The following is a 27491-nucleotide window of genomic DNA, read 5'->3' as shown; positions in this document are numbered from 1 at the left end:
CTTGGAGGAATTTATGAAAAATGCATGGATGAGTATTTGCAGGTGACTCAGGTATGGACACTCCCCCATCAATTCTGAAGCAATCCACCCCTTTCTGCTCAGTGTCCCTTATTTTAGCCCATGGGAAGGGAGGTTGGCAACAGGGATATGGCTGCAGAAAATGGGAGAAAGGCAGAGGCACCCAACAAAGTCAACAGACCAAGTACAAATTCACCATTTCCACAGCTGTACACATACCAAAAACATTTAATCAGGTAAACAAAAATTTCAAATACACTGTTGCTTGCTTATAAATGTTGATTTATAATAATCCTAAACATTTTTTAACCTTAAAAAAATTATCCAAAGACTTCAAGTTAAATATATTTCAGGATTAGCCTGGGATTTTTGTTTTTCGAAGGTTGGTTTTTAACTACTTCTGCATCCAGGGGTCTGTTATCAGAACACAACACAGTCCTCTGTCCCTTAAGCATGCAGGTTCCTTCCGCTGCTCTCGGTGTGACCTTGTCTGCCCCGGCCTGTGGTCCTCCCTAGGACTGTCTTTTCCTCTGGGAGGACTGACTCACTTGGGATTTGTGGTATTTCAAACTAATGAAAAAAGGAAAAACAAAAGTGGCATTTGATTCCTAAGCTATTAATACTGCCCAGGAAAATGCTTGCTGAGAGAAATGAACACAGCTTTGTGTATTGCATTCTAAAAATAACACTGACCAAAATTGTGCTTTTGTAATCTTGTGCAGATTTGAGTTTGTGCTTTGATATTTTCAAAAGAATCTTCGAGGTATTGGAAATACTTTGGAATCCAAATACTTTCCAGTGAGTCCAGTCACTTTCCTTGGGCCTTCAGTGTTTTTAGGTCTGGCCAGCAGATATTAAAATATCTCCCAACATCCTTGGTTTATAACAGTTCTACCTACCTAATAAAGCTCTGCTGGCCTGTTCTATGATATTGATGACTCTTAATTATCCCTCATCTCCTTGACCTGTAAGACTGGCTCCTTGCTTTTCTCAGCCCCTTGGCCAAGGCTCTGACTCTGGCTTAACTTAGAGACCTCAGACAATGTCCCTGGATTCTGTGTCCCCTCTCCCAACCCACAAGGACAGTATGGCTCTGCTCCTTCTTGTAGGCATATATGGCTGATCACAGCCATTCTCCTTTGCCTACAGTGAAAACGGTAATCTCCTCTGTCTCCCACGGGCTCCCTCTGGGGTTCTGCATATATTGTGGGTAGCATCCCCGCCCTGCCTCTTAGGGGCTTGGAGGATTAGGGATTCTGTGAACCCAAGAGCCACAGCCAGGCAGTCTCTTTGTCACTACAGGACAGAGCTGTCCTCAGCAACCAAGGGCATTTCTCAGGGAGAATGTCCTTTCTGGACTGTGAGGAAGGTCAAGCTGTATTTGTGCTATGATATGGAAGTTTACACCAGGCCCTGGGGGTTTGATCATCTTTGATAGTCATAAGGACAAATCAGAATGATTTTATCTTTGTACAAACAGGCCAGTAGCATAGAGGATAGACTTTTTCTTTCTTTCTTTTTTTTTTTTAGGTGGAGTTTTGCTCTTGTTTCCCAGGCTGGAGTGCAATGGCGCGATCTCGGCTCACTGCAACCTCCACCGCCTGGGTTCAAGTGATTCTCCTGTCTCAGGCTCCTGAGTAGCTGGGATTACAGGTGCCCACCATCACGTGCAGCTAATTTTGTATTTTTAGTAGAGATGGGGTTTTTCCATATTGGTCAGGTTGGTCTTGAACTCCCGACCTCTGGTGATCTGCCCGTCTTGGCCACCCAAAGTGCTGGGATTACAGGCTTGAGCCACCGTGCCCAGCCAAGGATAGACATTTTTAATAGAAAATCTCATTTTGGCTCCCTTAGACCTCTCAAGTTCCAGAAGCTACTTAGGCTTTCCTCCCCGCTCTCTACTGACTTCTGTTCCTCACCACGTCCCTGCTTTCCCGAAAGTCCTTCCTTGCTGTGCAACAAATATGACAATTCCCAAGGTAACAACCTTTAACACCTCCCATCTAGGATAGCAGTTATATTTTCAAGATTCTCACTTTGTTATAGAGATCCCGATAAAACAAGAATAACACACCCTCCCCACAGAGACACTGTGAAGAAACACCAGTGGCTCCGCTTCAGCTGCACCCCAAGCATTGTGCTGATGCTTTCCAAGTATTTCCTCATAGAATCCAGACAGTCACTCTGCGACGGAGGCCTCCTTCAATTCTGTGTCTCCACATAGATGACAAAACTTCCCTTCACAGATGAGGAAACTCATAAGTAGAAATACCAAGTGACTTGCTTGAAAACACCCAGGTAGTAAGTGGAAGTACAGGATCTGAGCTCATGACCTAACCAGACCTACTCTTCACCATCCTCACTATATCACATCTGCACTGGAGTGAAATGAGATAAAGCATTTGGAAGTACCTAACACAGCACCAAACACATCATAGGCCCTCAAATGTCAAGCGGGTCAGGCCCACAGTAGGCATTCACATGCCAGCTCGCTGCCTCCTCTGGATAGCCACACCATCCTCACAGTTCCTTCCAGACAGCACACAGCCAGGGCTCAAGGCTGGACACATGTCGTGAATGTATCTTGTGGTCCATCCAGAGACATGTCTAATCTGCAAGTATCTAAGAGGCATATTGTCGGGATGGAAAATACTCATACAGGTCAACCTGAACAGACTAACAATCTGTCATTGTATCAAAGTACTTTTCCTCCCTCTCCTGTCTCAAACCCCAATTCCTTAGCCTATCTATTGCAAATATTTAGTCTCACTGGTGGTTCAGTTGTTTACAGAAAGACCACACAGTAGCTCCTCAAATAAGAATCAAGGAACATTGGCACTAGATGGCCCTTGTCTTACACTCCTCAACTCTGCTTCTCCAGGACCAGTGATCTACCTAAGATCACTCAGTGGCAATACCTGTGAACCTGGATGGGGTCATGCACATAAGCAGGCTAGCCAGGTGGTCCTTGGTCACCTGGTCCAAGGCTGTGGACTACATCATGAGGGCAAAGGAATTCAAAACAAGAGTGCTGAGCCAGAGGCAAACAAGCTCTCAGGTTCATCCTTAGCTCTGCACAGCCACACCGCTGCCACCTAGTGTCTAAGGGCCTGAACTTCAGTCTTGGTGCCTCTGACCGGGGAATGGCTGTGTTGAGCTGTGCGTGTGCTCTGTAATGTGGGACTCCCAATGCCTTCCGGGTCAAAACAACCCCAAACCTGGTATCTGTGGCATAGCACAGGGACCCAGTAAGGCGGAAATCTCAATGAGAGAGACAGAGATGGGCAGCAGTCCTAAATGTGGTCTTGTCAAAACCAGAAGACACAGGACTGAGGTGTTTAAGCTACCAAGTAGCCAAATGTCCCATGTGCCACTGTCCATGTGGTCCCATCCGGAACTGCCATTGCATGGCAGTTTACAGCCAATGGACCTGGGTTTAGTGGGGGCACTGGGGGTTTCCACTTTCTGCACTAGTGGCAGATATCCTCAAAAATGCCTCTTGGGAACTTCAGAATGTGTGAAAATTCTCTTTTCCTTCTCCCCCACCCGCCCCTTCTCTCTCTCTCTCTCTCTGTCTAGCTGAATAAAGGCAAATTTGAATTCCTGAATACGAAAAATATGGTTCTAGCTGCCAAACATCCTTCCAGACTTAGCTCAAACTGTCACCTACCTCCTGGAGCCATCCCTGACTCCGTAGTTGGAAGTACCCACCTCCCTCCGAAGCCACACTTCTTTGTATAACCACGACTTGACTTTGCTAGTTATTAGAATCGGTATCCCTCAGGTCCTGCTCCCTAAGTCAGAGTGCACACTGCAGTGGTATTGCCTACAGAGCCTAGCCTGGGGCTTTGCACACAGTGGATGTGCAGTGTCTGGTAGATGACTAAATGAATTGGACTTCAGTAAAAAAAGGGAAACAGTGAATCATTTTGTGAAATGCAGTATTTCTAGATTTAAATTCCATAATATCTCAGCTAGTGTGGGGTCAGTGGGGGAGTGGGAGGCAGTTTCAGGATTCTTTTCCTAGAGCCCAGTCTAGTACAGTCAGGAGCATTCTCCAACCCTCAGGTTTCAAAGCCAAGCCGCTGCACTCAAGAACGCCTGTACCTAACCAGCCACCCATCCTAGAGATAAAGGTCTCTCTGTCCTGTTCCACCTCTGTGCACACTAGTTGATCAGGAATATGGTCCCTTCAGAAAGCAGACAAGTGCTAGAAAAAATATATACAGGGAATATATATAGAAAACGTGAACCACACGCAGATGTAGGAATGCCGTCCAGTGATGGAAGCGGAGTATCTGACCTGCACAGGTGAACCTGCCCTCTGCTCCTGCCCACTCCCATCCAAGAGCTAGGCCAGTGCCTGGCATCCAGTGACCCAGAATAGTTGTTGAGTTCAATCACCACAGGTAGCAAGACTCCAGTCCTCATTAAAGGTCTTTTACAAACTGCAGACCAGGGGACCAGCTAACCATTGGTTTCTGCCACACAACACAAAAACACTACCTCACCAGGAGCTAGCTAGGCCCCAAAGAAAACACCACAAGGGTAATTCAGTTTCTAGAATAGCTGCCTCTTAGCAACCAGCAAGATCTCCTTGGAATCTACCTTCTGCCAACCAAAGCAGAGAAGTCCTGAACTTATTTAGTCATGCAGGCTCAGGGGCAGACGCAAGAGGAGATCCAATGGCTTCCCAAGTCATCACAGCGATTACTCCAGGACCAAACTTCAACTGCTGTTCCAACTCAAAGGGAGGAGAAGAGAAGTCTAACCATCCCAATCACATTCTTGGACTTCCCCTTCTGAGATGGTGACCCTGCCCCTCATGCATCTTGGTGGCTGGCATTCTATCCAGATTGTGCTCTGATGGACAGCGCAGACAAGGCCACAGAACCTTGATCTGGCTGCACTTCACATGTACATGAGCAACCACACTCCAAAGTTATACGAAGGTCGGTCCCTGGGTCTGCTTTTGGGTTTTACCTATCTCTGCTTTACAAACCCCGAGAACACCAAAGATCAGAGCTGGAAATGATCTTGGAGATCATTCAATCCAACTCCACTCCGTTTTCCCACTTTACAGAGGACCTACAGAGGTGACAGGATGTCCCAAATGACATGTGCATACAAAGACAGAGCTGGGCCAATAACCCAGGTTGCTGCCTCTGGGCCCAGGGCTGCTTCTATCTTATTTTATGCCAAGCTTGTAATAATAGTAACTGTTGCTCTTGGGAATGTGCCATGCAGAGCCGAGGCCAGCTATTTTCACTGGTCACTCAAACATCACACATAGAATCTATTTAATGAGGCTTTCCCATGTGAACAAATTCCCTTCAATAATAACAGTTTCTCTATTTCCTGGCTGTGCTTGGCACTACAGTCCCATTCAGTCCTGGTAAAACAGTGGTACATCTTAAATTGATTTTTTTTTTTAAATTCTGGAAATGGAACACCTACTATCTGCCCTTCCTCTTGTCTTTTATAGTGGTTTCTCCCTTTTGAAATACCACAGAACTTGTCAGTAGGGAAGTGGGCAGGGTGGGCCGGTCCTCAAGAGGCCTGTGGCTGTTCCTATTAGCACCAGCAGGTGACGCCACTGAGGACTGCTCTGAAGCGCCCTACTCCTGGGTGCTCTCTCTGCGGACCAGTCCTAGAACTGAGGGTCCCACACTGCCCGCATCAACCATGTAGAAGCACCAAGATGGTCACATGTCATTAGGAAGAAGTGCTGTGTCATCCTCCACAGTACACTGGGGAGGGTTGTCCTCCTGAGGCCTCTGGCACAGTGCACGGCTGGACTCCCAGCACAGTGTGAAGAAGAGGAACTGATGCATGTGGGGGTCTCCTTCCAAGCCCTTCGTCTCTGGTCCTCCCATGCCCACCTCCCAAAAAGCCACAGCCACATCTCTATATGGTTTTTTTTTTTTTGGCTTTAGATGCTTCTGGTCCCATCACTGGGACCTAAAAGAAGCTCACATGTGGTCTCTGGAAACGCAGAAGCCGTGGGCTGTAGACATTATTTTCAGTCCTTGTCCTGGTGGCTGCACACCAGATGCTGTTCCTTCCCTGTGTGTGGCCAGCTGTACACTGTGACATGCTCCCAAGGCCGTGACACAGGCGGTGATGGGAACTCCTCCCCGGGCAGGCCTCTCTGGCTACAGCCCCAGGGCACCCTGAGGCCCTCATCTCTGCTCGGCAGCTAAAACATCCCCTTCTTCGATGCTCTGCAACTGCAGCCTCTGGCTCGCAAGAGTTCTGCTGCCTCGGCGGCCCCCAAAGCCTGCTCCCGGGACAGTCCGTGCCGTGAGCAAGACCCCTGGCAAAGCCTCCTCCCCAAATAAGTTGATTTTGGCTTCAGCCTCAATGGCTTTGGCCAAGCTTGCTGCGTAACTGTCCAAGGACTTGTGTACTTCAGCTTTCACATGAAGAATCGAGTTCTTGGCAGCTTCTGAGGGAGAAGGCAGAAAAGAAAGTCAGCTGAGGAGCCAGGCCTGGGGACGACCTTGGGGACAAGCTGCTGCTGCTCCACCACCCCAGGGAGGGAGACAAACCGCAGTTAAGGGCGTGGGTTTCAAAGTTCGATTCCTAGGCCAAAAGCTTTGACTCCCTGACTTCCTATCTGGGAAATCTTAGAAAAAGTAACTAGCCTCAGTTTCCCCATCTGTAAAGAGAAGATAATAAGACACTTCTTACTGCAAAAAGTTGCTGTGATAACTAAAGGAGATAATTCTTTCTAAGATGTTTGGCCTATGTCTGGCCCATAGAAAAGACTTGATACTTTCTACTAATGCTAACCAACATTTTTACATCTTTGAAAGAGTATTCTGGTCTTTGAGCTCCCTGAAGCAGTGTAATATCTATGTCCATAAACTTCCACAAACCTTAATGTCACTCTCTCCTCTCCATATTTGCTCAGAGATTCCCCACGCAGAACCTCAAGGTTGGACATGACATTACAGGTTCAAGCCCCCTCCCAGGATTAGGAGCCCTAAACTAAAATGAACAGAAGTGAGAGAGGGGGGAGCCCTTCAATTTCACACCCTGTGCCCTGTTACTATTAACTCATTGCCTATTTTCTCTGGACATTTCAGGGGAACAATTTATCCTCTCCTTACATTTTCTGGAAAGTAGGCAACCTGTACCCCACTCTCTAAGATGGGAAGACTGGAGGGGCCTCCGGCTACTCTCTGCCCTGCCGCTCACTCATAGAGGGGAGGATCCCCTGGCAGTGCCTTGCTCTTGCACCGCCTGGAGGGTGCCTTTGGAGCTGCCACACCCACCAAACAGGCGTGATGGGGCAAGTGTGGTCCTACGTGGGCTGGGGGGCTGGGAGCACTTCATTCATTGTTTCCTATAGAAGGACAATGTATTATAAAGCCCATGAGGCTGCTTGCCCAGCTCTGTTCTATCATCTGCTTTGCCAGTGAAGCGAATGATCTGTTTTCCACCTCCGACCTCTGCGACAACTTCTCCATTCATTCTGAACTCAGGGAGGGGTGTGGAGATGAGATGTGATTAATTATGAACCTAAAACTCTGACAGAGGCCATATTTATTTCCATATTCAACATTTCTGAAGAGCCTCCTTACATCGCACAGCCCCTGGACTCCACCAAATCCATAGCCCAGTCATGTTGGTATCTGGATGGCTCTTGTCACTCTCCTAATCAGCTTGTTTACTCAAGTTCCAGAGTAAACAACAGCGCTGGGGGTGAGTGGGGAAGAGACGGAGTGGAAAAATGTAGGGATCGGTCTGTGGCAGAACTCATTCTCCTCACAGGACCCAAGGGCTATCACCGCTGTAAGAGCGATGGACAAGCAAGATGGCAGCTTCGGCCTCCAGTAAAGCAGACACACTCATTGGGCCATTATTTCATTTTCCACAGGAGGAAACTGAGGCCCAGGGAGAGCAGGTTCAGTTATAACCATACCTCACCCAGTATCTGGGCTGTGTGTGTGAACACATGTGCGGGGTGTGTGTGTGTGGAGTTTGACAGCCATTGGTTGCCCAGCCTTCGATGCTGCTTGCCCTGAAAGCTGGGTGCCTAAGGACTTAGGTGAGACCAGCAGGGCTGGGAGTAACCAGGGAGTAGGCAAAGGGATGGAGCCCTGGCATATTCCGGGACGGAAGCCAGTCTGAGCCAAGGAATTGTCCTAAGATCCTTTCTGTTTCCCTATGTTTTCTTGAAGCAATCAGTCACAGAAACCAACCTTTGATTTGTTCCACTTCATCCTCAAATGTCACTGAGCTCCTTCTCTTGGGTGGGCAAGTGCAGTGAGAGGGAGGGTTGTCATCAGACGTGTAGTCCTCAAGCAGCATCATATCTGTCCCTAAAACAACGGGCAGACTGCACATATATCACTACAATCCAAAGTCTTCCTGGCCTCTTCTCCCCTCTCAACACCCCTTCCACCCCTCTCCCGTTCATCCAAACCCATCATCAAGGGCAGCTGACTGTGCCGCAGCACACACCCAAGAAACACCCGCCTGTCATCCTATTTCAGCGAGTTTGCAGACAGCCGGTGGAGCTGCTTCAGCCACACAGAAAATGCGGCCAAGTTATCTGAAGTAGGGGTTGTGTGCCTCAATGGCCAGACCCCAGAAGCACGGCATCTGCCGGCCCAGCGTGGAAGGGAAGTGGGGAGAAGGGCCGAGTGGAGGAGAGGGTCCTACTAAAAGGAACTTGATATTCTGAGTGATTCTTCTTACAGTCAATTTCTATCACCACAGTTAAAATATGTTGTACTAAATAAACACTTAAAGCTCCAAAACGTAGAGTTCTTTGGGGATCAAAAAATAATTGACAAATATACCCCTAAAAAGCGGGGAAATAAAGATAGAAGGTCAGGGAAGTCCTCCTAGAGATAGGTGGGCAGAGCGGGCAGAGGGAGGAAGATGGAACAGAGGGAAGGGAGGGAAGGAAGGGCTGAGATGGGACACTCAACAGTGCTCTTGCCCCACACTAGGGCCAGTGTCAGATCCAGCCCCGTTCTTAGCTTCTAGCTTTCAACCCATCAAGGCCTGGAAGCTCAGAAAATAAGGAAGAAAGGGAAACCTAGAGCTCTTTAGATGCTGTTTCAGAGCACCTCGCAGAGGTGTGATTACCTGACATACAGAAGAAACGGTCCTCTGGGAGGTAGAATACGGTGGTTAAACACATAGGCTCCAGTCGGACAGACTTAGAATCACTGGCAGGTTATTTAATGCCTCAGTATCTTTCCATGTCTGTAAACCTGGGGTCATCATTCAGTCTACCTCACGGAGTTGTGGGGATTTTGAGTTAAGACATGTAAACATCCAGCACAGTGCTTGCACACAGCAAGGGCTAAATTGAGGGCCGTCATTCCTGATAAGGACACAGCCAACAAAGGGCAGGGCTGAGACTCACTTCAGGTCTGTGTGCCCTGAAGCCCATGCTCTTTCTTCTGCCTACAATGCTGTCCCCTCACTCCTTGCACTGGGGCACCTGCCACGTATGCTTCAGCTTTCGACATCGCATGCTCAGAGCAGCCTCTCTAACTCCCCTACCCATAGCAGCCCACGGGCTCCCACTCCACTGGGGCTTCCCCTTTCACAGCTCTCGACACATTCATCATCTTTCAAAGCCAGTTGTATAGCGATGTAATTCACATGCCATGTAACCGACTCATTTAAAGTATACACTTCAATGAGAATTGTATACTTTATAATCTTTATATACTTTACAGCTCAATATTTTATGAACTGAAGCTTCCACAGCAGTGGCAGTTCACCACCGTGCCCCCAGCACCTGGCACAGGGTCCGGCCAAGGCAGGAACGTGGCAAGTATCTGCCGAATGAATGAATGTGGCAGTGCCTCTGGATTCCTTTAGCTGTCTGAGAACAGAGAAGCAGTCTGGGGAGTAACAGAGACTTTCCTTAACTCACACGAGGGACTCAGGCCTAGAGGGCAGGGTGTGATCAGTGCTTCATATATGACTCCGTGTGGTGCGGGGCCCTCTGGGTTGCCAGGTAAGAAATTTTCCAAGGAAAATTCTCCATGACTAAGAGAGGTCACGGACTGGTCCCGGTGCCAACCCCAAGGCTCACTCCTGAGTTCCATGACACAGGCTCAGGCGCAGCCCTGGAGCACTCACAGGGAACAGGAAACACCGGTCAAGTCAGAGGTGATTTTTCAAAGGCTCCCAAGGGCAGAGAGATGGAGAAGCTGGGAGCGGCAGACCCACGGCCAGGCTTGCGGCTTTGTGCTCCCGGCTTCAGCAGCACTCCCTCCAGGCGCCAGTGCACCAACAGCCAGACCGGGGATGGGCAGCAGGTGTGGCCAGACGCCCTGGCTCTTCCTCAGCAATGTGGAGCCATGGGTGTGACTGACAGAGAGGCACTCCCTGCCTCTGCCCATGCACCTCTGCCCAGGGCCTCCTGCGGCTCTAACAACGTGCTTCCAGCATCTGCAGCTCCCCACATCCCCACCTCCCCGGCGCCATGGCTCTGACGCCAGGAAGCCGACCGCTCAGATAAGGAGCAGCCCTGGGTTTGCAAGATCCTTTAGGCAGAGGCTAAAGGGAGGGCTCCGCAGGACTTGTGGTGGAGATGCATTTCTACAGGGAGACTAAGTTTCCTATCAAAGGACACGGAGTGAGGCGACACGGCCAGCTGACCTTGCTGGAGGGCTCCCTCTGTGCCAAGAACAAGATGAGTGCTGCGCATTCATTAGGTCTCTCTCCGTTCTCACAGCTGCCCTGTGACGGGGGTGAGTACCCCGATTTCACAGATGGGGAAAGTTGAGGGTTTGGGAGGAGATCATGCAACTTGATTGAGATAACACAGCTCTTAAAAAGCCAACTGGAGACTGAAGACCAGGCAGGCTGACTCCAAGGCCCTTCTGGGCCAGTGCTTATTATCGTCATTTCTCATTTTAACTTTGCAAAAGCTTTCACTCACTTTCAACCCCCCAATAACACGGTGTGGCAGAGAGAACAGGAACTGAGAGCCCCATTTTGTAGAGGAAGAAACTGAGACACAGGAAAGCTGAAAAGTCAAAGCCACGACTGGAAACCCACACTTACGATGCTCACCCGGCACCCACTGTGGGAAATGCCCCTCGGCCAGCTCTTGAGCCTGCACTGGGGAAACGACACGGGGAAAACGCAACAGGCGAGAGGCTTATAAAGCACACAGGTTACCTGAGTCCTGGGAGCAGCTGAAGCCAGTGTCCCCCGTGCTGCTGCTGTGCCCCAGGGGCTGTCCGCCTACCATGAGCGCCGTGAGGTGTGGGGACAGGCCCAGGTCTGAAAGACAAAATTGGCATTGACAACACAATCACACCCTGCAAGGAGAGGCCCAGCTTCCGTTTCCCCACAGACCCATCTCCTGCCCTCCTGTTCGCCCCTGAAAACTCACCCTCAACTCCCTGAACGACAGGAGAGCTCAGCTGCTCCCTCCCAGCTCGCCCCTCTTTCTGTCCCACTGTGTCAGCAGCACTCACTGGGTTCCCCCAAAGGGGAAACTCTCCCGACAATGTCAAACACCACCAAGGTGATGACAGAGGGCCAGGGAGAAAAATCAAAGAACAGACAAAACAGAACACCAAGGCAGGCAGGAGGGAAAATGTGAGGTGAGAAGATCTTCCTGTGAAAGATGGAGGGTTCCACCCCACACTTACCTCCTGAAATCCTACTTGAATTATCAAAGAGGGATTTTTAAGAGGCTTACACCCCAAAGTAAGGAGAGAAGTTTTGTCAGCTGGAAAGCAGATGGCTGAGAGTGATAAGCTGACCTGGAATGGAGAACTGAGGTTGGCAACGGGGAGGTTTGGGAGAAGCAGGCTTCACCAGGCTCCAAAAACTCAGGAACGGGGTTGGGGCATAGGGGGCCAGGAGAGAAAGTCTCCCCAAGAAGCAGCTGGCCCTTCTACTGCTCTTCCCCAGGCTAGGCCTCGGGCGCCAGAGCCCAGTGTTGGTAGAAGAGGACAGTGAGCCCCAGGCACAGCTGCACCAGAAGTGACACAGTGAAAACTGAGGGTATTGTGGAAATTTACGTATTAAATAGTGGGACCCTGGCCCCTTGTCCCACTTAACCTGGCCTGGAGACTGGAGAACTCTTCCCTGGGAAAATCCACCAAGCCTAGAGAAAAGACTCACAGGCACTGAGAGTCAGGTGCCTGTGAAATGGCCCTGCCAGACCAACCCCCACTCAGGAAGCCTGCCTGCAACCCCACCACCCAGGGCTTCCCTGTGGTTTTCTAGGCCCTCGTTACTGGAGGTGAAGGGGTGCCTAAGGATCACTAGACATTTAAGAGAAGGTACTAGCGTGAAAGACAGAGACGGGAAAAAAGAAAAGAAAAATGGACCTCGGAAGATTCAATGCAGGGAGCTTAAGAAACCAAACAATATTACAATGGGTCATCCTCAGAATGTTAGGAAAATAAAAAAAGAACTGCAGGCTATGAGAAAAGGAACATGGAGATAACAAAACGCTCTTAGAAATTAAAAACAAAGCACAAGAAGTCAAAGTCCTCAGATCTCATGAAGAAGATCCACTGCCTGGCAGATTCTGTGGTCTGTTGCAAAGGACACTCTTGCATTTTATGATACACTCACAGATAGGAGGAGACCCCATTCCTTCATTCTACCCCAATTCTTCAGAGGTTACAAGTCAATAGAATGCACTTTCTCCTTCCTCCCTGGAGCCAAGGAGGACATGGGGTGGGCAGGAGGGGCGGTCACAGCAGGCTTCTCTCAGAACTTCCCTCTCCCTGCTTTTGGGAATCCTGCTTTTGCGAATCCTGCTTTTGCAAGGGGCCTTCCCCTTGACTGGGGGTTGCTGTAGGGAGCGGGAACCAGAAAGGCTCCAATCCTCTTCCCCACACATGACCATCCCCCCAAAGTCTCGGCCTGGGAACATGACTGTTCAGCAGGAGGCCTGGCTTAGGGAGCAGAGCCTGTGGGGGCATCGCCTGCCAGCTGGGATGGCTGAAGCCGCAGCGGGTTTTGGACACCATCTCTGAGGCTGCGGTGAAGGCCAGGAACATGTCTTGGTCTGCACCAGTGGGAGGAATGGTCTGAGCCAGGCCAGTGTGGCTCAGCTAAAAGGTCTGGAAACGGGGCAGCCAGGTGGCATCCCTCTCCTCTGTGTTTATGCAGCATTTACCAGTGGAGGGTGGAGACAATTACCCCGAGATTGTTCACATGCAACAATATATTTACTGGCTAAGCCCAATCCAGCCCCTCAAGAAAAAAGCACAAAGGCACAGGCTGGGTGAATCAGGTTTGTGGCTCTCCAGAGGCATGCGGTGGGCAAAAGTCACAGTGCTCTGAGAAGCTGAAAGAACAGGGGCATGATTTAAATTTGCAGGTACTTTGAGGTAACTAGAAGACCTCCTGATGCCACACACAGCAAAGGAACTTAGGAAGACAAGGGAGTGAATCCAAAGGCTCTGGGGTCGCCCTCCCTGCCCTCGAGCTAGGCCTTCTCAAGGAAGAACCTGGAGCAAGGAGCTTTCCCCTGGACAAACGTGAGTCAGTGTCCTTCGCAGGAGATAACGGGGAAGGCTCTATGCCCAGGAGCTTCAAGGGTCTCGTAAGGGCGGCATTTGGAGGGGGTGCCCCCTGACACTGCCTGGGCCACCCTCCCTGGCTGGGTAGAGGGGTGGTGCTCGGGTTCTCCAGCCTTGGCTGGAGTGAAGGTTCTGGGTTGGCCAGTGGAAGGGCGGGTGGAGGGGCTGCCTGCGCTTTCTTCTGAAGCCTCTTCTTGACTCCCATTGCCAGTAGCCACAGTCAGCTTTGAATTGTGCTTTAGCATCCTAAGACCACCTGGCAGCATTTAGCAATGCCCATGCAGGGCTGACCTGTCCGCCACATGGTGGCGCTGCGTGGCAACCTCCAGGAAGTCCAGAGATCTAAATTCCTAAGTGACCTTCCCCGTGGGAATTGGCTACGGAGACCTCACAAGCAGAAAGCATCTGGTGGCCCAGTGACATGTGGCACCCAGGGAAAGCCTAAGATTTTGTACTTCCTCACTTTGGGACAAACAGAACGAGAGAAGCAGAACCACTGATTATGGCTGAAATCTGTTAGATAGAAAGGACACACTGTCAAGTGCCCAGGAGACTCCTGACATCCAGGTCATCTAGGAAGCTCCAGAAATGTGTGGGATTCTGTTTCTGCCTTTGCTCATATGCACTACTTTTAGGAGAGCTTATTCCATTTACTTTGGTTAAACCTTTCCAAGTGCCCATACAAACTGAGAGGAACAGAACCAGGAAAGAACCTCCAAGCTGCTTCTTGCTGGCTTTGAGACACATCAGATCATCCTTCGTGCCTCTAGTTAACACTAAGGTGAGCCAGTGGCAGGGGAAGTGATTAGGGTTTCAGAATCTGCTGCATATCAACGCCTTGCCCATAGAGGGTGTGGTCAGCCCTGGCTCAGACAGAGGGACCAGGGACACAAGGCAGAGGCCAGGGCTCTCTCCTGCAGTCAGAAAGCCATGGACAGCGCAGGGTGAGTGGCTGGGCTGGGGCACCACATTCTGCTTTGGTTCCCACACTCTTACTGATGCTGCTGCCTCCTCCTGGGATCAGGACCTTCGGGGAAGAACAAGGGGCACCATCCCCCACCCCCGCCCCAGCTCCCATTCCGCGGAAAGGCCAATGACTTGGAACCCATCCCATAAGCTCTTCAGCCCAAAAGCATCCCACAAGCCTGCTTTCCCTCAATGAAGATGAGGCTGCCAGCTGCCTGGGATGTGCCAAACCAACCACAGCTGGTGTTTTCCGCCTGTGCTCACAGCTTCACCAGCTCTTCTAGGACACTTGCAAGTGACTTGCATGGCAAATCTTGGCCCCAACAGCAGGTGTTTCTTTTTGTTCTATGAACCCTTTCCTGTTCCATTTTCTGTCCTCATTTTTTTTCCTTCCTCATTTTAACTTCATTGATACAGAAAACATCTATTATTTTTTCCCTAGAAGACAAGTGATTTTACAAAACCTGAACTAATACATTATCAGTGAGATGAAGCCCAACATTGAATGGACTGCTGGGTCCCAGGTCATATGTGAAAATGTGGGCTTGCAACTGGCAGCGGTGGGCATCTCAGTGGTTAAAATACTGAGATACACAGACATTTTTTTTCCTATGGTTAAAAGTCCCAGACTTCCTTCATCCCTTGGAAATAAAACTTCATCAGCCTGTGAAATAAATCAGTGATGCCAGTGTGTCTCATCGCCACATGGAAAGGATCTCCTGTCATCATTGCTACTGGGTGTGCATAATTAGAGTTATTATTTCTTTCGCCCTCTTGAGAAGAAAAGTGGAAGACAGACCTCTCTATTCCATGAAGAGGAGAAATTAACTAGAATGGTTTGAAGAGTTGCCCAGAGTCATCTGGCAAGAGATGAGGACTGTGGTCCGAGCTGAATGTCCTCCAAATCTCTCTCCCAGTGGCTTGGCCAGGTGATGGTCTCCCTTCAACTTGGCCCTAAAAATCCAGCTATTTGACCTCAAAACTACACAGTAAAAATGCTAGAGGGAAGATCCACAAATGTGTCCTGAGTCAGTGGGAGAGGGCCAAAGACGAAACAGGGTATTTGCATCATCTCAAAGTATCTCCTCCGTTGTATTTACTAATTACAATGGGAAAATCAGCAGCTTTGCTGGGGAGAAAGCTGACAGGCACCACCTTAACCAAGAGATCAAGGGTAACACAACTAGCAATAAGACATATTGGCATATGTGCCCTCTGCTGTGATGTACAGGAAGGGCACATCACCCCTGTGGCATTCTTGCCAAAAATGGATAACCGCATTCTAATCTTGAGAAAGCATCAGATGAACACAAATTAAGGGGCACTCTACAAAATACCTGGTAAGTACTCTACAAAGCTGTCAATGTCATAAAAGACAAGGGAAGAATAAAGGATTGTCAAAGATTGACTAAAACAATATGGGATCCCGAGCTGGATCTTTGGACAAACAAAGGACATTAATGAAAAAACAGGTGAAATCTGAATCAAGTCTGTAGTTAATAGCACTGCCCCAATGTTAACGTTTTAGAGCGGATCACTGTGCTATGGTTTTTCAAGACAGTAACACGAGAGGAAGCTGGGTGTGTGGGAATTCTCTGTAGTGTTTTTCCACGTCTTCTCTAAATCTAAAATAATTTCAAAATAAAAAGTTTTAACAAAAAATGTAACTCCTAACTACAGTAATTCCTCCAGGTCCCATCAAAGATGGTAGGATTGTGTCCGGAAACCTGTGCACACTGGATCAGTCATCAGAGAAAGGAGCAGCCTCGCACATACAAGGCCATGTTTCAGTGGAGGGCTGAGGTTTGGCATGGACACCCCCTGGATTGTCTGGGACCATCTGAGGAGATCACTGATCTGTGAGCATGAGGAGAATGGTTGAGGAGGAAGACAGCAGCTGAGGTGGGGAGGGGGCGCTGACAAGAGGAAACTTTGAAGGAAAGGATGTGGATGTGCCAAGAGAAGGTGGCCTGGTCCAATGCTTTGATTCTTTTACCTCTAGTAAAGAAGTAAATATACCCCAGGCCTACTGTGGTGGCTCACGCTTGTAATCCCAGCACTTTGGTAGGCTGAGGTGGGTGAATCACTTGAGGTCAGGAGTTTGAGAACAGCCTAGCCAATAAGGTGCAACCCCGTCTCTACTAAAAATATAAAAAGTAGTTGGCTGTGGTGGTGCGTGCCTATAATCCCAGCTACTTGGGAGGCTGAGGCACAAGAATCACCTGAATCAAGGAGACAGAGGTTGCAGTGAATGGAGATCGTGCCACTGCACTCCACCCTGGGCGACAGAGCAAGATCCTGTCTCAAAAAAAAAAAAGAAAAAGAAAAAGAAACTATACATACCCTGGAGGCCAGAGGGCCATGGCTAGGGTTTCAGAAAGCAGATTTCTAGCCCATGGTGTCCCCTGCCCAATTCTTTTGGGATGCATACCAGGGCACCAGGGAGCTCTGCTGGCCTGGTCAGCACAGCCGTGACCTGCTGAGTGACAGGAAGCTCCCTGGGAATCACAGCAGAGCCTCTGGAATGTTTCTTCCAAAGGAAATCTGTGCTTTGAGCCTCACCACCAGTCAGCCTGAGAACTCACCCACAAACAGGCCAGCGTGGCTGAGAGAACCACAGATTTCATCTGCCTCGGAGGGACTATCCTAACAATGCCCAAGTTACCTGTGATCCTGTTGGAAATGCTGAAGAGCCTGGAAGTCCTCTGTCGTTGCACAAACGGTTCCCGATAATACCGGTCCCCAAAGCACATGCCCAGTAGTTCTTTGCGAACTGTCTTGTTCCAGAGTCCATAGATCAGGGGGTGGCAGACAGCGCTGGCAAAGGACAGCCATGTGGCCCAAGTCTCCAGGTTTGGGGAGACAGAGCTCTTCCCCCAGAGGGCCTCGGAGGTGATGACAACCATGTAGGGGCCCCAGGTGACCATGAAGGCACCGAGGACCACCAGGATGGTGATGAGGGCTTTGCACTGGTTGGCCGAGTAGACCACACCCTGAAAGGCGTTCCTCCTGCTGCCTGAAGAGGAGGTGGAGGTGCTGGAGTTCTTCCTCCCGGTCCTCTGGGCATCCTCCTCCACGATGACGACAGTGCCACAATGCACCTTGCGTGCCTTGACCCTGGCCACGCGGAAGATGAAGCCGTAGCACACCAGCATGACCAGAAAGGGGAATAGGGCACACCAGATCTGCCAGAAGGCCGTGTAGCCAGGCTCCCGGTGCCAAGCAGCCACACACATCCATTTGAACTCGTCAAACTCCACGGACGACCAACCAAACAGGGGTGGCAGGCAGCCGATAAGTGCATGAAGCCAGATGTAGACAAGTGCCATCACAGCCCGGTTCCCTGTGATTTTCATGGGGTACACCATGGGGTACAGGACAGCATAGTAGCTAGAAAAGGGATGGAGGGAGGCAAGAGAGAGAAGTCAGCAGAGAGAAAACTGCTGCTTTCCTGCGTCAGGGGCTCCCATGACTGGCCTGGATGTTTCTAAAAGCAGCACCTTCCCCCAGGTCTCCCCAGACAAGTTACAAAGACCACATCATGTTCCACAGCTCTGCAGAGCTCTTTACCAGAGAAGAGCTCAACACTGGCAAGACACAGAGCTCGAACCTTCCTGTTTCCAAGTGACCACACCAGAGCCCACTCATATTTGGGGTGTGGCCAGTCTTGAGATACCTACAGGAGTCCTAAGGGATTATGCATTGGGCCACATCAGTTCTGCTGCTGTTGACATTAATCCATTCAGATCAATTTTCAGAGGGATCATCAGAACCAGAATGATGCTGAAGGACTATGGGCTTCATTCAATCAATGGACATTTACCAAAGGCTTGCAATGTGCCAAGCACTGTGCTATGTCCTGGAAATGCAGTTGAGAAGATGTGAGGGAGGCAGACACCTGAGCCAAATATCAGGGCCTGGAGTGGTAAGGGCCACATTGAGTCCTCACAGCAACCATGAGCGTGGATATGTCATTATCTTCATTTTACAGATGAGGAAATTAAAGCAGGGAAAGGCTAAATAATGCACCCCAGACCCATGGGAGAAAGACATAAACCCAGGCAATCTGACTCTACAATCCCCAGTGCACACGCCCAGCAATTCTGTGTAAGCCTTCTTGTTCCACAGTCAAGGGGGCGGTTCCAAATCACTCAGTGCTGCCAGGAAGGAGGTGGGCCAGGAGTGCTATCGATTCAAACTGGCAGGCTTCCGGCCCAGCACAGGTCACAGCAGGCTCCTGATGCAGGTGATGCTCCAGACCCAGGTCTCACAGCGTTGGAGGCACTGACCAGGACCACCCCAGGCAGAAAGCTAGCCTGGTGAGGTATGGCGATGTGAGTGAGGACCATCTCAGAGGGGAGGCTACAGGGAGTTCCGCCTGGCAGGAGAGAGAGTGCAGGATGGAGAGAGGAGGAGAGAAGCAGGCCGGGCGGGTGTGGCCAGGGCATGTAGGCCCAGCTAAGGACTGGCCCTTTAACTGGAAAGGGTGGGAGGACTTAGACCACAGGGCTGAAAGTCAGCCACCACCCTCCCAACCCAGACATTTTATCCAAGGGAAATAGGATGTTCCCATGAGGGCAACATGTGGAAGGGACGGGTGGCCACACTGATGCTGCCTGGCACAGGCAGGACGTTGGGAAATGACTGTGGCTACGTGCCTCACACATCGCTTGGGAAGCCAGCTCCTCCACAGGGACCGCCCTGAGTCACCCTTGGGCCCCAGCAGCTGAACTGCCACGTGCTAACTGGAGGTGCTGCCTCCTTGGTCTTCCTAAGCAGGGGTGAGCCTGGGGCTGCTCTGAGCTGAGCCTTGAGCCCAGGCCAGGATCTAGCCTGGAAAGAAAGCATTTCCAGCTGTGGGGCCTGAGGAGAAGATTGCGCAATGATTAGGGTGTTGATTACAGAATCACTGCACAGTGGCTGGGTAAGGTGATTACTGTCTTTCACTGCTATCTGGGCTTGTATCTTGCAAAGGCCATGCAGCCCAAGGGAAAAAGCATGCCTTTGGAGCTGGAAATTCAAGTTCAGATGGAGGCTCTGATGTCTACTAGCTGTGTGACCTCAGCCAGCTGATGAACCTTTCAGAGCTTCAGTTCCCTCATCTAGAAAACGGGAATTGTGGCACCCACATCACCGGTCTGCTCCTAGGAACGAATGAGGAAGAGCATGGAAAAGGCCTGGATGGTGCCTACCCTTCAATGGGGGGACTGGCCATCGACCTTTCCCCCATCCTCCTTGAGGACAAAAGCCCTACACTGCTCCTGCTTCTGCGATGACCCCCACGGGACACTGGCCCTTCTGAGCCCTGGCGGGGGGTGGTGAGCAAGCCACACGGTAGTCTCCTTCCCGTTGTGGGTGGCCTGCTGAGACTTGGGCCTGACATCATGCTGGCAAATGCAATGTGAGGGGGTTGCTAGGGTGGGACTGCGGGGAGGGGAGCAGTGGGTCTAGGAAGGTTTCCTTCACTTTTCAAAAGAAACAAGGCAGAGATTTCTACTTTTCTCTGTCCCTTTACAGAGCATGCAGACACTTCACCCTCCGTCACCTCGGGAGTGTACGGCCGGCTGTGGGAGCCAGGCCTGGTGAATGTTCACCATAGGCCTCCTTCCACCAACCCTGTTTGGAGGCCATAAAAATGATTACAATTCATGTGCTGTCCTCTGCCAGATTTCCTTCTGGCTCTTCTCAACACCCAGTTATTATTACTTTATGGCAAGACTTCTCCTTTATTATAACAAATGGTACCCATATCACTCACTGACTGAGGTTCAGGCACAGGCGGTTCCAGTGTGACGACACTGATTTCTCCCAGCTGCATCCTGAGTGCCATCAGGAAGCTGGGGCAGTGAAGCTGGGTGTTGGCTCAGTCAAGGTCAGCCTCCTACAGGCAGAAAAGTCCCACAGGCACAGCCCTGCCCATGTACAGCCATGTCCTCCAGGGGTTTTGTTTTTAAGTATGTTTTTGATGGGGGAGGAGGCAGATAAAACATATGTACATTGAAATGCACACATCTACACCTCTACCAAGATACAGAACATTCCATCCAGGCGCAATGGCTCACATCTTGTAATCTCAGCACTTTGGGAGTCCAAGATAGGAGGATTACTTGAAGCCAGGAGTTTGAGACCAGACTGGGCAACATAGGGAGACCCCATCTCTACAAAAAATAAAAAACAAAATTAGGCAGGTATGGTGGTGTGTGCCTGTAGACTCAGTTACTTGGGAGACTGAGGTGGGAGGAGGATCACTTGGGCCCAGGAGGTCAAGGCTGCAATAAGCCATGATTGCCCCACTGCACTCCAGCCTGGGTGACAGAGCAAGACCTGTCTCAAAAAAAACAAAAAAAGAACAGTCCTACATCTCCTCAGAAAAAAATGGGCATATGTGTTCTCAATCACAGATTTACAAAGTCGTTTTCTGCAGCTGAAGCCTCATTTAAGCCTAGTTGAAGACTCAAGGGAAAACAACAAAAGCAACTCCCAACTCCTATGTGGGCTAATAACACAGACCAAAAGAGAGGGGTTTTCCTTTGCCCTCTATTCTCTTAACTGTCTTCTGAGGCTCTCGATCTCTTCTCTGACAACTCATTTTTAGACATGAGCCCAATCACGACCCTTGAACCCCAAAGAGGCTTTCATGACGTCACAGGTAACTGAAAAGTTGTAATGCGGGAAGGGGCTTCTGATGCTTCAGGCTCCTGCCACAAGACCAGCCACTTTGACAGCAAGCCCTGCTCTTAATAAGTTGTCTTCAGTGAAAACAGAAACAGAATCTAACCCAACTTTACATAACGGAGGGGTAACATGCTAACTTACATGGAACAGTCTCCTAAAAGCACTAGTCACTTTTGCTAGCCCTACTCATCCCATTGTTCTAGATACTTTCATGTACTGAAATTCTATTTTCAGACCTGGAGTTTCACCCTCTGTGGTGTGGAATGAAAATATAAGAACTCTTCTCCACAGACCCGGAACTCCGGCGGCTTGGCAGCGATGATAGAGGTGACCACCGTTACAGACTTCTTCTAAGTAACAGACGTTCACAGTGGAACCGTTGGCAGGTCAAATGGTGTCCCCAGCAGGCCCTACTTCCACTTGGCTGGTTTAGGACATTGACAAACTGTGAATTTCGCTCCAGGCAGTCATTCTTTTTATATCTGTCTTTGCTCTCTTTTCATGGAGCTACAAGATAGACTCTTTGGGTTCATCTGTCTGGCCAGTTACTTTAGCTAAGGTCCACAGCTGGGAACCCCTGGGTATATGTGGCAATGTCTATAGACATTTTGGGCTGTCACGACTGGGGAGGTGTTCCAGCATTTGGTGGGTAGAGGCCAGGATGCTGTTGTACATCCTACAAGGCACAGGACAGCTCCTCACCACAGAGAATTATCTGGCTTGAAATGTCAATAGTGCTAAGGTGGAGAAACCCTGAGCTATGCTAGCTGGCTGCTGGAATGACTGAGATGACGGTGTTGTATAATGACAAAGCGTCCAGGTTTGGGCATCTCAAAACTGGGAGAGTTACTTACCAGCCCCGTGACCTTAGGCAAGTTACTTAAGGCCTCAAAAACCTCACTTTGCTCATCTGCAAAATCGGGGCTAACAAGGTTATCATGAGGGTTAGCTGAGCTAAATGTTGATAAACAGTGTACATAGGAATATGACAAGCGTGTAACATTTTATAGTTAAAATCACGCCCACTGCCCTTGTTCTTCTCCACTTCTACTTTCTCTTTTTCTTTTTCTTTTTTTTTTCAGATGGAGTATTGCTCTTGTCACCCAGGCTGGAGTGCAATGGCACAATCTCGGCTCACTACAACCCCCGCCTCCCAGGTTCAAGTGATTCTCCTGCCTCAGTCTCCCAAGTAGCTGGGATTACAGGCACCTGCCCCCATGCCCAGCTAATTTTTGTATTTTAGTGACGGGGTTTCACCATGTTGGCCAGGCTGGTCTTGAACTGCTGACTTCGGGTGATCCACCCACCTCGCCTCCCAAGGTGTTGGGATTACAGGCATGTGCCACTACGCTAGGCCTCAGCGTGTTTATTCATCTTATTCAGCTATGTATTCCCAGCACCAACCACTGTGCTAGGCATATAATAGGTGCTCAATAATTGCTTACCAAGTGAATACACAGAAGCTGCTCCTTCAGTCAGAAGGGGCCTCTTCACCTGTTACATACCTGCTATCCTACTCGCTGTTTAGGAGCCTAGCTCAAATGCCACCTTCTCCTTGCCCAGCCCATCAGCAGCAGTGGCTGGTGGAGCTGTCGACGGTGGTTATTTCTACTTTTGTGTTAAATCGGCACCCACAAGTCAGCCTCTGCCACTGAACTGTAAACCCCTGGTGGGCAGGGCCTGTGTCCTGCTCACGACTGCAGCCCACCACCCCAAGGACTGGGCACAGGCCTTTCCTGGAGTAGACATCCAAGGCCCTGAAAGAGGTAAACCCTCTCTCAGATGAAGTACTTTGCTGGCATGATTTGAGGATTTGTCATGCTTGCTGGTAGAAAATTTCATTCTCATTCATCTAGACCCCAGATTTAAGCAAGCAGCTTACAGTCTCCTAGAGCTATCCCTGCAGATGCCTGGCATGTTTACTGAGCATCCATGTAGAGACAGCTCTGAGAGGGGCACTGAGAGACCATCTCTCCATCTCTGCAACTAAGCTGTTTATCCTCACTCCATGTTCCACGGGACCCAGAGCCCAGAAAGGGATGTTCAAAACGTAATAAATACAAAAAATAAATGAAAGTTAAAACAATGAGATCCCATTCCTCCCCTCTGCCAACAAACTTCCAAACTTAAAAAAAGTTATATAATCAGTCCTGATAGGATATTGACAAACAGCTGCTGAAGTACAAATTTGTACAACTTTCTGAAGGATTATTTGCCTTTTATGTATCGAGAACCTTGAAAGCATGTTTACTGTTACTGAGAATACAGCAATTCCACAAACACACATGCTCCTCAGAATGCTATAGAGAATAGCAAGCTATGTGAAGCCACCTAATCCAGTAATAGGGGACTGTGAGAATAATTTATATACCTCCACAGGATGGAATACCTTGTAACCATGAAAAATCACCTTCTTCAAGGATATCTGCAAATAAGAGAAAATGCTCACCATCACCTACATGAAAAAAGGAGGTCAGAAAACCATAGTGCCAGAAGCCTATTTCAAAAATTTGCTGTATACAACCAAAAATTACTGGAAGCAAATATACTAAAAACATAAACAGTGATTGCTCTGATGGTTAGATCACAAGTGTTTCTAATTTCATTCATTATATTTTCTGTATTACTTTTACTATTCGGGGGGGGGGGGGGGGGGGAAAGAGAAGCTAACTGATTTGTTTTGACCAATGGCTTCATTGGTTCTGCCTCCCCAGCGCAGCCAGAAAGAGCTGCCAGATTCCAGCCTCAGGTCTAGGTGCAGTCTGTGCTCCCAGTGGACAGTTCCACTACCACTCATTGGCTAAAAAACTGACGGTCTCAAAAGAGCCCAGGGACTTGTGTCTCCCAGTGACAACATCCCTGGCTAACCCCACTCTGTGTTTTCCCTGACCCCACTACTTACTCTCCTCCCCAGTTCCAGGCAAATCACACAGACCTTGAATCTATCCTCCCTGTCCTCATGAAGTTCAACCTGTGCCTGTGATGAACGAAGTGGCCATTAGCAAAATTCTCATAAATGCACTAATTTGTGGGAAACTCGCTGCCAAACCCTACGAGACTTGTACAACTAAATCTGACAGCATAATGCAGGAACCTGAAGAACCTGCGAGATGCTGCTTAGGCACATCAGCCGCGCCTGACCTCCGTGTGCATCAGCTACGTTCGGGCGGGAGCAACGGAGTTTCCAAATGCGCACACAGCCTCTCTCCAGTGTCACTGCGGTATTCTCTGGCTGTCTTCCTTCCCCCTGCTCTCCTTCTAGTCCTGGGCTGTGGGGAGTGAGGGTGTTCCCTGTTTGGGCTGCACTGGTCAACATCAAAGCAAGACAGAGCAGCGGTCACATTGGGAGAAAGAGCAGCAGAGTCAGAGGCCCTGGACCCAATGCGGCTCAGAACCGAAACCTGCCTTGGCTTCGGCTTCTTCACCTACGAACCAAGAATCAGAGGTTTCTACAATGTTTTATTCTAGGCAACGGAACCTCTTTTTAAAATATAAAATTGTATGTAACATCCACAGACAAAACGAGACGTGCTTTGGTTGAAGAGACGGCTCCAGAGGCAGAACTCCACCTGGTCATCCTCCCCCGGCAGGAGCCCCTGACACTCTCCAGGGAACTAAAGCAGTCAGCGGGACACGGCACCAGATGAGTGCCCATCAGTAATTCCTCAACTCTCTAAGTGTGAAGCATGCTTACCGGTCGATGGCAATGACCCCGAGGGTTAGCATGCTGGCTGAGCTGATCAGCAGGTAGAGGAGGGCAGAGAAGTTGCACCACACTACACCAAAGATCCATTCCCTGCGGATGGAGCTTGTCACCACAAAAGGCAGCACCAACACGGACAGCAGGAAGTTGGACAGGGTCAGGCTGAAGACGAACTTGTTGCTGAGGGTGAGGAGGTAGGACTTCCTGTACAAGGTGACCACGATGACCAGGTTTCCCAGGCAGACAAAAATGGTGATGACAATGATGGCGATGAATTGGGTGACGATGACGCCCCCTTCGCCGCCCTCCTCCTCAGTGAGGTTACTCAGCTCCTTCCTGCAGCTGAGGGAGGAGTTGAGGCTCATGGTCAGTGCACCTCGGCATGGGGTGGGCACAGCATGCTGGACGACTGCAAAGATAAAGCAGGACCAGGGGATAGGAAAAGATTCATCAAATCATCGTCTCCACCTTAGGGAAGAAAGGCTTAAAGGGGTTAAGTGCTACGTCTGAGGTCACCCAGCCAGTGCAGACTCTCAGCGGGACTCCCCCACACAAGCGCCACATAAGCGGGCCATTTTCTATAACCAACTACGTGTGAAACTCTTTACATCCCCCTGACCAATTTCTTCCTCTGGTCTAACCCATCCTATCCATTTTCCCAAGGCCATTGGTTCAAAACCTTTAATGTGCTTAAGAATCGTTTGAAGAGCCAGTTTAGAAAGCTGATCCTTGAGCTCCACCACTAGAGGTTTGGGCGCAGAGATCACAGGCACAACCTAGGAATCTGCATTTTAAATGGGGGCAGGGGGTTGTTACAAGTGGTCTATGGGAGACACTCTGCAGACTGCTGTGTTTAGACCCTGGCTACTCAGGATGGGCTCTGAACCAGCAGGATCACCATCACTGGGAGCTCACTAGAGAGGCAGAACCTCAGGCTCCGCATCTCCATCTCACAGAAACAAACCTGCATTTTAGCCCCAGTGCCAGTCGGTTTTGGCGCACATTACGGTTTGACAGTAAGATTCTCAAGGGAATTGTTCTGAGCTCCCTGAGCACGGATTAATCAGGTACAGTTTATATGGGGACATCATTACTGTTCTCATCAGACACAGCGAGGGAGGGCAAGCACTAACTGTAAATGGGGAAGTAGAGGCACCTTTGAGGTCCTGGCCCACAGACATCACTGTCTATAAGGTGCAGTCCCTGCCCTCAGGAAACTGGCTTGGGATCTTGGCTAAAGCCCCAGGTTGACACATGTTAACATTAAATCCTACAGACTGATGTTTCTCCAAAACTCTTCATATACTTCAGTTAGCCAAAAATCCCACAGATCACTTCCCCACCTGCTCTCATTCTCTGCACATAGAAGACACCAAAAAGAAAGGAAAGATTGCTTTCCATGATCAAGACAAAAACTCTGCTGCCTAAACTGCCTATACACAGCAGCGGGGCCACCCTTACAACCCTTGTGGTGGATCCACTGCTTCAAACGCTCTTTGGCCAGAGGGAGAGTGCGGGTTAATAAGGCAGTCCTTCCCCTCACCAGCAGTCATAAGTGCCAGAGAGAAAGTTTCCCTCATAGTAAGCTGTATGGTGGTTTCCAGACCCTTCACTAACTCAGCTTCCCTGCTTTGTACTTGCTGTCAGATATCTATGACCCTCTTGATTTGTGGTCCCCAAACTTGAACACGCCATTCTGGATGTATTCTGATAAGTGTCAAGTCCAAACGGGCAATTTTCTCCATGATCAGAATAATCCCCTTCACACTATTCACGGTAAGAATACATTTTCTGGAGGCAGGGCGCATGGTAGCTCACACCGGTAATCCCAGCACTTTAGGAGGCTCATGTGGGCAGACTGCTTGAGCTCAGGAGTCTGAGAACAAGCCTGGGCAATGTGGCAAAACTGTCTCTACAAGAAAATAAAAAGAAAATTATCCGGGAATGGTGGTACATGCCTGTACTCCCAGCTACTTAGCAGGCTGAGGTGGGAGGATTCCTTGAGCCCAGAGGTCGAGGCTGCAGTGAGCTGTTTGTGTCACTGAGCTCCAGCCTGGGTGACAAAGCGAGACCCTGTCTCAAAAAATTTTCTTGTTAGCAACTAGCTAATTCTGTTGGGCTTATATAAGTGTGTGATCAACTAAATCCCAAAGTTTACACATACATGAATTTCTATGAAGACAGATGTCCCTAATCTTGAACATGTGGAATTAATGTTTTTAAGCCTAAGTACAAAACATTATTTCGACTAAATTTCCCTTTAAGCATTTTGGCCCATATTTCCAGGCTGCTAAAGTATTCTGAATTTTGATTCAGTTATGCAACATATTAGTTACTCCAGCTTTGTGCTGTGAAGATACTTTCTAGGTGTGCCTTCAATGCCTGTGTCTTCATAAGGTTGTTTTTGTTTTTTGTCTTTAGTTGGTGAGTTCTGGGTTTGTTGACTCTAACAGGTAAATTAATTAATGTCTCAAAGCTTCTAAATAAGCATATTACTGCACAAGGGACAACATGGTGATTAAGAAAACAGACTTTGCATGTAATAAACCTGCACATGTACCCCCAAATCTAAAATAAATGTTAAAATTATAAAA

General features: G+C 49.4%; 1 protein-coding gene across 8 annotated transcripts in view; it reads right to left on the bottom strand.

Annotated features, from left to right (window-relative positions):
- Positions 1 to 231: 231 nt before the first annotated feature.
- GPR161 (G protein-coupled receptor 161) overlaps positions 232 to 27491 on the bottom strand; it is a 57213-nt gene continuing 29953 nt past the window's right edge. For 5 of the 8 annotated variants that reach the window (XM_073011816.1, XM_073011815.1, XM_007989620.3 and 2 more), the window contains 5 exons: positions 24889 to 25306; positions 17185 to 17909; positions 11182 to 11286; positions 8229 to 8348; positions 232 to 6466 (listed from right to left, as the gene is read on the bottom strand). In XM_073011816.1, coding sequence (XP_072867917.1) covers positions 6201 to 6466; positions 8229 to 8348; positions 11182 to 11286; positions 17185 to 17909; positions 24889 to 25306 — 1634 coding nt within the window. In that variant the 3' untranslated portion in view covers positions 232 to 6200. Of the gene's footprint in view, positions 6467 to 8228; positions 8349 to 11181; positions 11287 to 17184; positions 17910 to 20277; positions 23510 to 23565; positions 23620 to 24888; positions 25307 to 27491 lie in introns of those variants that run through there. The other 3 variants (XM_007989624.3, XM_073011817.1, XM_037985994.2) reach the window with 3 other exon arrangements.

Source organism: Chlorocebus sabaeus, chromosome 25 (assembly GCF_047675955.1).
Source record: "Chlorocebus sabaeus isolate Y175 chromosome 25, mChlSab1.0.hap1, whole genome shotgun sequence".
Classification (NCBI taxonomy): domain Eukaryota; kingdom Metazoa; phylum Chordata; class Mammalia; order Primates; family Cercopithecidae; genus Chlorocebus; species Chlorocebus sabaeus.
Note: the sequence above shows the minus strand (reverse complement) of the source record. Positions and strands in the feature narration are given on the sequence as shown.